The sequence below is a fragment of the Sinocyclocheilus anshuiensis genome, unplaced genomic scaffold (assembly GCF_001515605.1).
Source record: "Sinocyclocheilus anshuiensis isolate Anshui unplaced genomic scaffold, SAMN03320099.WGS_v1.1 scaffold708, whole genome shotgun sequence".
NCBI classification, from domain to species: Eukaryota; Metazoa; Chordata; class Actinopteri; order Cypriniformes; family Cyprinidae; genus Sinocyclocheilus; species Sinocyclocheilus anshuiensis.
In genome coordinates, this window is record NW_015555881.1 from 1,421,676 (window position 1) to 1,433,761 (window position 12,086).

Below are 12,086 nucleotides of genomic sequence, written 5' to 3' on the forward strand. Positions count from 1 at the left end.
TACACACACATATATATATATATATATATATATATATACACACACACACACACACACACACAAACTAATTCAAAATATTAATACTAAATACACATATACATTACATTAATACTACATATACAGATTTGTACTTATATAGACAGACTAATATTACTAAAATATTCCTCTAATAGTATTACTAATGTTAGGCAGCTCATCTTACTTCTGGTACAAGTAGTTTCACACAGTGGACTGCAAAAAACAAAAAACTAACTCAAACACAAAGAGACTTCTTCAACTCACCTTTTTTAACAGGAGCAGGAACGAAGAGCTTGTCGTCATAATCCTTCTCTCGGCCGATGAAATCAGTCAGAGGAAACGTGCCTTTAGGTGTCCGCACCATTCGTCTGGTAATCCCATCTAACACACACGAAAAGAGCCACACAAAACGCATTTTCAATGCAAAATACAGCTTCACTCAAACAGCATGCATGCACAAATGCCATAAAAGGCCATGAATCTGCCTAACTGTTGTGTGATCCCGGTATGAACCACAGACAGCCGTTCTCCAGCGCAGCGTCTTCCAGAGCGATCCACACGCCCATCACTCTTCCCAGAGGCTGCGTGGAAAGGAAGGTGGCGTCTTGGTGAGGGGTCACTGAAGTCAAAGATCAAAGGTCAACCATATTGTTTTTGTACTGCATTCCTATTGGTTAAAGACGGGGAGGGTCTTACCTTCTCCACCAATCCCTGGTTGCTGTTGACAGATCAGTCACAGATAAGGCCAGTAATTAAATAATTACCTTTACAATGTGTGTCATCATCATTATATAAGCATGCAGGACATATGAACTGTACCTTAAAGATGTACATACTCTGCAGAATCACTGGATATATCAGGCCGAGTTTCTTAACCAGGTTCTGCAGATAGGAAACACACACACATTATGACAAACTGAAGTGTCTTAAAATTGGCATAATGAAAACAGTGAAGTATATTTGGCATGATTTTTTTCTTTCTGAGATCAAGATGGTTAAACAGTGGATTGCTAGTCTTATCTTGAAATCAGACTGGTCTATCTCAGTATTATTTATATACTGTCATAGTACTAATAATACTTATAAAATATATATATATATATTCATTTTTGTTTAGGTTTTAGTAAGTTTTTATGTGCTTTTGTCATTTTTATTACTTTTTTTTTATTTCTATATGCTTTAATCAATTTTTATTTCAGGTATAGTTTTAGTAGTAATATTTTGAATCCTTTTTATATTTTCAGTTTTCATTTTAGTAATTTTGTTATGTGCTTTTGTCATTTTTATTGTTTTTTATATTTCTATATAGATGTAATTAATTCTTTATTAATTTTATTACTTCAACTTATTTTCGTTTAAGTTTTTTAAACTAAAATCTAAAAAAATCTCAAATCTAACGTTTATATTTTATTTCATTTCAGCTTTATTTCAAATACAGAAATGTATTTTAATAGTTTTAGTTTAAGTTAACAATAGCAACACTGGTCTGGGTTGTCTGGTTTGAAAGTTTCTCATAAAGAGTTTTTGAAACAAGTGTTTACAAGAAGACCACAGTTTTCATTTGTTTACATGGAGGTTTGCTCATTACTTGAACTTTGGGTGAGTGGGTGACTGCTTTAAACAGCGGCTCATAAGCGTGGAGAGCTGTGGGAAAGATAAAACACAAATACTTAAGAGCAAAAGAATAATATATGATGTATGATAGATAATAGGTTATGTTTAAATATCACTGAATTATATGAAGAGCTATTTTCTTCAATACCCACCATGTCCGATTTTATTCAAGGAATGTTCTTTTGGCACGATGAACTCTCCTGAAAACGCATTATTTGATGAATTTCCTGTCTTTTTCTATATCTCAACATGACAAACAAAGTAACTAAACTACAAACCTTTATCATCAAACACTCCTTTCTCAAAGAAGAAACGGATCTTGTCTCCACTTGTGATGAAATAGTCTGCACTTCCCTGGATCAACACCAAATATGAACATGATTTGACTGTTCTTCTAACCACTTCTGAATGTACATGGATTTACAAGGGACATTTTTCCAGTTACGACAGGGTTTGTAACTAAATTTACCTGCATCTTTACCCAGAAACATTTGGTTGCATGTGGACAGTAAAGCATAGAAGAACATTTATGATGACACTGCTGTAAATGCTTGCTGGTGATGCATTCTGGGTATTCATCTGGAAGAAGTTTACCTGTGTTTTAAGCTGCTCGTCGTGGTCAGTGGAGAACTGTGTCCTGCAGTGTTCAGGAACGTCCATCCGCTCAATAATCTCACTCATACGGTCCCGTAAAGCATCACACTCCTCTGGGGACAGAAGGCCATCCAGCACCAGATAGCCCTCATCCTGGTACTGCACAACAAAAACATCACAACATCATTCGCTCTTCCTGACATCACAAAAAGTACCATTATTGCACATGTACCATTGTAGTGGCATGGTATTCTTTGAAGTACTTTGTAAATTCCATGTAATACCAGTTATTCAGATTCACGTTATGTTTAAATGTACTGTGGTATTTCCATCCTTGTCCCAGATAGCATCTGGAAAGCATGTGTACAAACATCTAGACATCTATAGGTCAGCTTTACATACATTCTAAATTAGAAACATCTTAATTTTAATTATTAGTTCCTGATATACAAATTTTAAATCCGCCCCATTAATCTTTACAAATTGTAGACTAAAATGTATTATCCAAGTGATCAAAAAAAAACTGTGATTAGTCCTTCCTTAACAGCGCTGAGAAAAGTAACAGATCTCACATGAAAAACAAGTCTACGCGTCTGGATATTAATAATAATAATAATAATAAATAGACGGTATACTGTTGCGGCTGCTACTGCTAATACCATGTACTAGTAGTCGTCAAACTATGAAAACACTGAAAAGTTAAAATATGAAATTATTACTTAGACCCCTCGTCCCGGCCAATAGGAAACGACTTCCATTCCTGCAGGCCCCGCCCATTTCCACGCCCCTCTTATTATACCACATTCCGTTCTACCAGCGAATTACGCAACTGACTTCACATTTAGATCAGTTATTCCACACGTGCTATCACGATTTTTTTTTTTTTTTTTCGTGCATCTTTTGCACGAATGCACGGGGCGCTGATTTATGAAAACATTTATTATAAAGAAGCAAAACGCTGCAATCTAACAGCACTGAAATATCTTGTACTCGTAAATCATGCGCTTTTCAGCGGGTGCATAAAAAACACGATACCTGTCGTATTTAAGAGTTGCGATAGCAATTTAGATGCAGTCTCTTACCTTTTGCACGGAGGCGCTGATTTATGAAAACATTTATTATAAAGAAGCAAAACGCTGCAATCTAACAGCACTGAAATATCTTGTACTCGTAAATCATGCGCTTTTCAGCGGGTGCATAAAAAACACGATACCTGTCGTATTTAAGAGTTGCGATAGCAATTTAGATGCAGTCTCTTACCTTTTGCACGTCTTGATCTGTCAAACCATCCATGCTGATGAAGACAGTCTGAGAAGAAGTCTACGAGGAAGGCTGTCCCATCCAAATCTCTCTCTCTCTCTCTCTCTCTCTCTCTCTCTCTCTCTCTCTCTCTCGCTCGCTCTAAGCAACCACGTGGTTGCCCCATGTCAAATACGATTAAACTGTAACCATGGTGATGCAATAATTGGATTTTGAACAGTAACTCTTTCATGACAGTGCAAGAAACTCAAATGTGCAGTCATAACTGACTGAGGGTTCAGGTGAACCTAAAAGGTAAAAACGTGCCTACAGTTAACATTGCATTGCAAGCAACTCAAATGTAGTCAGCAGGTGAACCTAAAAGGTAAACATGTGCCTCCAATAAACTTCATTCCAGATAAAGAGTGAACACAGGTCACCCTCTGTTCCTGCAGAGGATGGAAATCTGTTTGTCTGGCAGAGTATTACATGCAAGATTGCATGTAGTGAACACAGTATTGAAGAAGACTTCACAAAACACATTCAAGCTTTGAAAATTGTATCTGGATTTAGTTTACATTCACTTTTATAAAGTTGGTCAAAATGTATCATCTATGTGAATGGTCTAATCATTAATACTGTGCTTGACATCTTAGTTTTTCTAGGATTCACACCCCAAATGAATAGTATGACAGATTTAGTTATTTTAGTGCATTATAAAACATATTAATGAACTAATACAGTGTGTGCAAACTCTATTTCTGAATCAATCTCTGTTTTAATCATTAAACAAAGGTATAAGAAAGAAGTGTTTTCAGCTGGTATTTGAAGGGATAGTTCACCCAAAAATAATACTTCTGTCATTATTTACTCACACTCACCTCTATGACCTTTGTTCTTCTGTGAAACACAAAAGAAGATATAAATAATATACATACAAAGAAGTTGGCTCTTTGCAAACAAATTTTTTGCATTTTCTTAAAAGACATTAAATTATACATAAACTTTTTGGAACAAACTAAAAACAAAAATGCACTGAAAACGTAATGTTTTAAAAGCGCTTACATTTATGTGACTTTTTTCTGGCAGCAATTGTTGTTAATTATGTGAATATGTAATACCTCTTATTCTTGTGACATTGAATAAATAATAATAATAATAATAATAATAAAAATCAATTGTATGAAGGAAAAAAAAGCAACTTTTATTTCTATAAATTAAGTAGCACTTTTATGGTGCATTTTGTCTCTATACCCGCAAGGGGTGCCTGTGTCACACAGATAGTCAACATGAAGCATTTTGTTCTCAGAGCCTTTACCACTGAGGATATGGAGGAAGCAAAAGCTAGTAGAGATGATGATCTAGCAGTTTGGGTGTTTGCATTAAGTAACAAACGAGTCTAATCTCAAATGAGCTGGAAAACTTTAGAGAGCCAAACAGTTCCGGCCCCTTATATTTGACGAATACTAAACAATTCACTTAATCTTGCACACATTTGAACATGACAAAAGTTAACAGAATTCCAGTTAACGGGACAGTGGTTCTCCATTAACACCTTCTTGTCACTATAAATTTATGATGGCTGTGCAACATTCAGACTTGCTGACTTTCATGTATACAGTGTTTGAAGAAGTTTCAAGTGCATACTAACATAAGAGTTTGTGGTTTGGTTTAACTGGCTGCCTTCTGGTTGGAAGTGACCATTACTTCACTGACAGAGAGAACGAGAGAGAGAGAGAGTGAATGGAAGCTTTTATGTGGCGTGGCGCTTTTACTCACGGAAAACAGAAAGAAAGGCCCAGTGTTCACCGACACAAGGTGTGTGTGTGTGTGGTACTTAAGAACTTATGTGTCAATGTCTACGGGTCTTTTTCAGAAAACAATGCCACATGTGGCTATGACTTCATATTATGAAAATGATTTTGAACTTGGTCACATTAATTGATAAATTTGATAGTGTTTAGTGCATAATGCAATATGAATTTTATGACTAAAGCTACTATAAAATGTTAGTTTTTCATCAGAATCAGGCAATTTGCATATATCCAATCACCATTATATTTAAAGGAATGGTTCACCTGAAAATGAAAATTAGCTGAAAATGTACTCACCCTCAGGCCATCCAAGAAGAGAAATGTATCACATCAGTTGCTCAGCAATGGATCCTCTGCAGTGAATGGGTGCCGTCAGAACGAGCGTCCAAACAGCTGATAAAAACATCACAATAATCCACACCACTCCAGTCCATCAGTTAATGTCTTTATTGAGTCCATAATCCATAATATTGATTTTTGCAGTGAAAAAGTAATCTGGACTGAATCAGCAGAGAAATCTGCACAGATTAAGCACTGTTTACAAGCCAAAATAGTCAAAAACAGCTCTAAACAAATATGTGGGTGGATTGTGATGTAAGAGGAAACAATATTATGGATTATGGACTTTAGACAAAAAGCAACAGATTAGACAAAAGTTTCTCCTTTTCCATTTTATATTATTTACTTTTATATTGGCATCATCTAGCCCAATAATTTCTGAATTAACCTGTGTTATGCAAAACCAATTGTAGCAAATGCTTAAAAATAAAACATATAAAGTGTTCAGGCACCAACGGCACAGTTTCCAGAGAATAACCCATGTGTGTGACGTAAGAAACATATGAAAACACTTTTGAATGGTTATCAGAAGTCTTTATTTGGTTTTGTTTAAAGCCATATTGCATACATTAGGCAAACTTCTGAACAAAAAGAAAAGTTCAAATAAAAATCATAAAATAAAATCATATGAACACATACATATAAAAAAAGATACTTTAACGCATAGGATTGTTTTTCTTGCAAACATACAAACAGTTTGCATGAGTCCGTGCTTTTTGTTCTTTCTCTTATTTTTTTTTTGTTGTAAAATTATAAAACTTATAAACGCAAAATGTACACTTTTATCTTTGAGATGAGCTCCAGCATACAGCTCAGAGTGAGTTAAGGCCATGATAGTGTGGTCATTATGATGTCATCATTCCCTTTGAGAAGTCGACCAATGGGGTGCAACGTGCAGGTCACCTGATCCAAATGCAACTCCGTCCAAAATGGCAAAAGTTTGTTCGTTTGAGTGTTTGAGTTTGTAGTTTCTATATCTTTGTGTAAAGTCTGTTGAGTGTAAGATTTCAGCAAGACGTTTATGGCGTCATATTCATAGTCTTTAAAAGCATATATAAGTAGTAGATTTTGTATATGACCTTTTTGGCATTTATTTCTGTGGGTATTGGCTCTAAAATGTCATTTTACATATTCTCTAACTCAGCTGGCACATTCATAAACAGTCGACTCTTCCCTGATTGGACGCAGCCGCTGAGTAAATAATGCACAAACCACATATTGCTTGTTATATCTTTTCATTCCCATAATGCCACTGTTTTAACATAGGCACTGGCATCCACATGTTCACCATGTAGTCGTCCTTTATATGCATGCCTCTCCGTGCCTGTAGGGGGCAGTACATGAATGTCTTGACCTTGCAAAAACTGTTTGAGTGAGTGTATGTTTCTAAGCACAGATGGCACTGTACTGTCCACAACTTCCCTTCATACGGACAAGAAACATTATTGCCCAAATAAAAAGAATTAAAAATTATATATAAAAAAATTAAATAATTGAAAGCAGAACGACCACTTAGTAAAAATTTAATGAACATTTACTCACAAGTCAGCCTATCCACGATGTAGATGAGTTTGTTTCTTCATCAGATTTGGAGAAATGTAGCATTGCATCACTTGCTCAGCAATGGATGCTCTGCAGTGAATGGGTGCCGTCAGAATGAGAGTCCAAACAGCTGATAAAAACATCACAATATAGTATTAAGCTAACTGATGGACTGGAGTGGTGTGGATTACTGTGATGTTTTTATCAGCTGTTTGGACTCTCATTCTGACGGCACCCATTCACTGCAGAGCATCCATTGCTGAGCAAGTGATGGAATGCTACATTTCTCCAAATCTGTTGAGATGAATAAACAAACTCATCAACATCTTCGATGGCCTGAGGGTGAGTACATTTTCAGCAAATGTTCATTTTTGGGTGAACTGTGCCTTTAAGAGTTCCTCTGTCTCGCTCAGGCTTGTTCTTTATCGGTTCTCCACAGCTGCTCCTTGACCTCCGGCGGCAGGGTGTTGAAGAGATCCTCTTCTACGATCAGCCCGGAGCGCTTGAGAAGGCGACATTCGGAGAGCTCCACCGGTAATCCCTCCAGCCGGTTCCCGCGGAGCTCCAGCTGCATTAGGCCGGTTAACTCTCCGAAACGTGACGGAAGCACCGTAAGGCAGTTATTTCCCAGATTCAGCGTCCGCAGCTTCTTACACTGGAACAACTCGGGTGGCAGCGTCTCGATCTGAAACAGAGAAAAACATGGTTAACACACAAGCTCTGCCATATGATTCTCGTTAATTAGGGTGTAAAGTGTAATCTAATGACAGAAAATAAAAAAACAAACACTTCATTGTACATAACATTTATTAAAACCACAAAATAAATACATAAATAAATAAATAAAATATTCCCCTTATGTATAATGCACAGGTCTCTGTGTTTCTGAAGAACAATATTTTTCTGCAATAAAAGGTTATTACATGCATTAAATTTTTCTGTTTTGACAAGAAAATATGTAGTTTATAAAAATTTTTAAATGTAGTGTGTAAAATGTAATCTATAGACAGAAAGTAAGATAAACACTATACGTGCGTTTATGAAAATGTAGTTAAAATTAAAATATGTATTTTATAAAAACTGCAATTGCAACTTAAAATGTGGTTCGTTGTATTTGTTTGTAGCAGTGCTATTTTAGCATAATTTGAGTTTTTATTTTTAATTGTAACGTTTTTTTCAGATTTTGTTATTTTTCAGTTATTTATTTTTAGCTGAAATAAAATAAGTTTAAGTTTTTATTTTATTTTATGGATTTTATTTCAGCTTTAGTTTCAGTTAACTATAATAACCCTGATTTATATCAATGTCAATAAGGCTATATAATAATAATAATAATAATTATTATTATTATTATTATTAATTTAATTAATTATTAGTAGCATTATTAACAAAAAATATTAACTTAACTAAATAAAAATATTTAACATATTTAATTAAATTGTAGTCTTTGCTATTTGATAAATCATACTTAGTCATATTGCAATTTAGTTTTTATTTCATTAGCTAATAAACTATTTTCAGTTAGTTTTGTTAATGGAGTAAATCATGTAAAATAAGTCTTCATTTGATTTCAGTTCATTCAGTCATTCAATCTGTGTGTTTTGTGCAGTATGTAATGGATAATGTACCGTCAGAGATCAGTCAGGTGATCAGGTGTCTTGCTCAGGGTTTATTTTGCGATAACGACCAGCTGATTGGTGAGAAACCCAAAACCAGCACAGCCACGCAGGCAATCGTTTGTGTAGCAAAACGGTCAGTTATCCAGTTTAACCACCATAATGCTACAATATTTGACTGCAGAATGCCACGACTGACCAATCAGAATCAAGTATTCCAGAGAGCTGTGTAATATAATCCATCCATAATAAACGACGGGCCCCATTTAAAGCCACTTGCTCGGCAGGGTGGAGACCCAGGAAACATATTATACACAGGAAAACCAATTATCTCCAGAGTAAGTGGCTAATTTTGGCCCACACACACACACACACACACACATGCTCCAAAAAAAGCAAACATGTGCATCTAGTTATGGTCCGCCTTGACTCTCAACAAATAACACAAATTACACAACTCATTTAGATAATAACGAGCTAATGAAGGATCCGGGAAGGTTGTGTGTGTGTACAAATGCACACACTCCTCGACAGGAGGTCCCATAAACCCGCTATTTTCAGAAACATGCCACACACACACTCTCCAACACGCACATTACTAAAAACAACCACAAGTGCATGTCAAACTCAAAACACATCAGAGACAGGTTGTGTGTGGTGCATCATAATGTTCAGCACTTTTATCGGTTTCCTTATCTGACACACATCCAAAGAATCCAGATTGAACAAAACAATGGTGCCATCTGATGCCGCTTACGCCCCAGAGAAAGCTCTGATGGCGGTCTGCTGGATAGGTATGCGTAAGACGCAGTTCGAGGGTGTGGAAACACTGGAGCTGCTGAGAAATCAGGCTTTAATGCAGCAAACAGAATTTCCGAAAGCACAACTGGAGCCGCCTTTCTGACACATTGTCACTGGCACTGTGAGTTTGCAGTGGAGTGTAGAGGATTCTCATCCTGAAACACCAGCGACGCGCTATTTTATATTACATATCTCAAAAATATTTGCTATGATTGCCATAATTGTAATTTAATTAGCATTAACTGGCATTACATGGCTGTGTTGCAATGATTGTAGAAAGGATGCGTTACCTGCAACAGTAAGCCAAAACGATGACTAAATGGCTATTTTGCTAATGAGCGACGTTAATCAATATGTCTGCGCAGCTTAAGTGACGCCAGCCGAAAAGTTAATTCAGATGTGAGCAAGTCAGTACATAATAAAAGATTATGAAAACATTTTCTTCTTTGGTGTAACATGCACTGAGGAATCATTCACAATAAGACCAGGAACATGTACTGAAGTGTTAAAAAACTTTAAAGCATCAGAAAAAAGTATTATTATTATTTATTATACATATTAATTAATATATATATATATATATATATATATATCTATATATTTAAAATAAATACTATTTTAAATAACACACACACGTGTATGTGTGTGTATATATACACACACACACGTGTATGTGTGTGTATATATACACACACACACGTGTATGTGTGTGTATATATACACACACACACGTGTATGTGTGTGTATATATACACACACACACGTGTATGTGTGTGTATATATACACACACACACGTGTATGTGTGTGTATATATACACACACACACGTGTATGTGTGTGTATATATACACACACACACGTGTATGTGTGTGTATATATACACACACACACGTGTATGTGTGTGTATATATACACACACACACGTGTATGTGTGTGTATATATACACACACACACGTGTATGTGTGTGTATATATACACACACACACGTATATATATATATATATATACACACACACGTGTATGTGTGTGTGTGTGTATACACTACCATTCAAAAGTTTGGAGTCTGTAAGATTTAAAAATAATAATAGTATAAAAATAATAACAGTACATCTCCAGCTTTCCAGGAAAAGATTCAAAACTCAAATACCAGCGTCTGATGAGATCTCACAGGAACATGAGGTGACGTGTATGTTCAAGTCTGCACACTTATGCTCAACTCACTCTGTTGGCTGTCACTGCAAAGTACTGCAGGTTCTGCAGGAAGCCGATGTCTGCAGGGATGCTGGTCAGGTTGTTGTGGCTGAGGTCCAGGTAACGCAGCTTCCTGCAGAAGAAGAGCTGGGCAGGAACCTTCTCGATCTTGTTCCTGTTCAGGTAGAGGCGCTCCAGGTTGGTGAGGGTGCCGATCTGGATGGGGATGTAGGCGATCTGGTTATACCAGAGCTTGAGGCACACCAGTCTGTGGAGATGCTGGAAGCTGATGATCTCCTCGATGGTCTTCAAGTTGTTGTCCTTTAGATCGATCTCCTACAGACAGAAGTTGATGTGCATGACAGAATACGTGAACAGAGCCCAAGCGGCTTGTACAAGCATGAAAATACCTGTGGCCAAAGCATTAAGAAATGTACAATATTTATACAACGCAGCAAGTTAAAGACACTCAACAATATGCTTTTACTTGCATTTACATTGCAAATAATTACACAACCTTGAATCATTTAAAAAAATGGCAAAAAAGACCTAACCTAACCTAGCATAGCATAACATATATACCTAATTTGATGATGCAGAGTTCAAAAATTCGAAATGCATGGAAAATGCATTATGGCACAAGCAAAGGTATTATACGCAGAGTTTTGTGCAGCTAGATGAAAGATGACTGAGATGACCTGTAGATTGTGCAGGCTGAATATGGAGTGCGGGATCCGCTCTAGATCACAGCGCACCAGCTCCAGCTCCGTCAGGTTCACCATCTTCTTCAGACTGTTCAGAACCATCAGTTTGGTGCCTTCGTTATTGATGGAGAGCTTCTGCAAGTGAACGCCAACATCCGTCACCACCTGCAAGGGGAAAAAGACGTACTGGAATCATTATTTGGTCCTAAAGGAGTTGTAAAACACAATTCTGTGTGCATATATTCAGTTGTTAGATTCAGATTAAACACAGCACCAGAGGTAAGAACATTAGGATGGTATTAGAATTTCCACATCACTTTTTTTAATGTAGTAAACTGGATATAAACACATTTTTTGTAACACTTTGTTCAGAATATTTAAAAATTACCTACAACAATAGCATAAATACAGAAGCTAGTGGTAAACATCTTAAGCAGAACAATGTATTATTATATAATATAAATAATATACATTATTAATATACAATTATCTATATAATTTATTATATATAACATTTTTATTATAAACATTATAAAAATACTGTATATATTATATTATATTAATTAGTTATATAAATGAATATAATTATATAAATATTGTTTGTATATAATAT

At 35.9% G+C, this 12,086-nt stretch overlaps 2 protein-coding genes across 2 annotated transcripts in view; both read right to left on the reverse strand.

Moving 5' to 3' along the window:
• Window positions 1–3,595, reverse strand: part of LOC107675722 (phytanoyl-CoA dioxygenase domain-containing protein 1) — a 6,134-nt gene extending 2,539 nt beyond the window's left edge. The window contains exons 1-9 of the mRNA XM_016470134.1: window positions 3,487–3,595; window positions 2,227–2,385; window positions 1,911–1,986; window positions 1,785–1,832; window positions 1,607–1,662; window positions 838–900; window positions 715–736; window positions 509–637; window positions 283–399 (exon numbers count right to left, since the gene is read on the reverse strand). Of these exons, the coding sequence (XP_016325620.1) occupies window positions 283–399; window positions 509–637; window positions 715–736; window positions 838–900; window positions 1,607–1,662; window positions 1,785–1,832; window positions 1,911–1,986; window positions 2,227–2,385; window positions 3,487–3,519 (703 nt within the window). The 5' untranslated portion in view covers window positions 3,520–3,595. The remainder of the gene's footprint in view (window positions 1–282; window positions 400–508; window positions 638–714; window positions 737–837; window positions 901–1,606; window positions 1,663–1,784; window positions 1,833–1,910; window positions 1,987–2,226; window positions 2,386–3,486) is intronic.
• Window positions 3,596–7,491: 3,896 nt separating this feature from the next.
• The window catches only part of LOC107675744 (volume-regulated anion channel subunit LRRC8A), an 11,254-nt gene continuing 6,659 nt past the window's right edge, over window positions 7,492–12,086 (reverse strand). The window contains exons 5-7 of the mRNA XM_016470159.1: window positions 11,468–11,638; window positions 10,800–11,105; window positions 7,492–7,845 (exon numbers count right to left, since the gene is read on the reverse strand). Of these exons, the coding sequence (XP_016325645.1) occupies window positions 7,570–7,845; window positions 10,800–11,105; window positions 11,468–11,638 (753 nt within the window). The 3' untranslated portion in view covers window positions 7,492–7,569. The remainder of the gene's footprint in view (window positions 7,846–10,799; window positions 11,106–11,467; window positions 11,639–12,086) is intronic.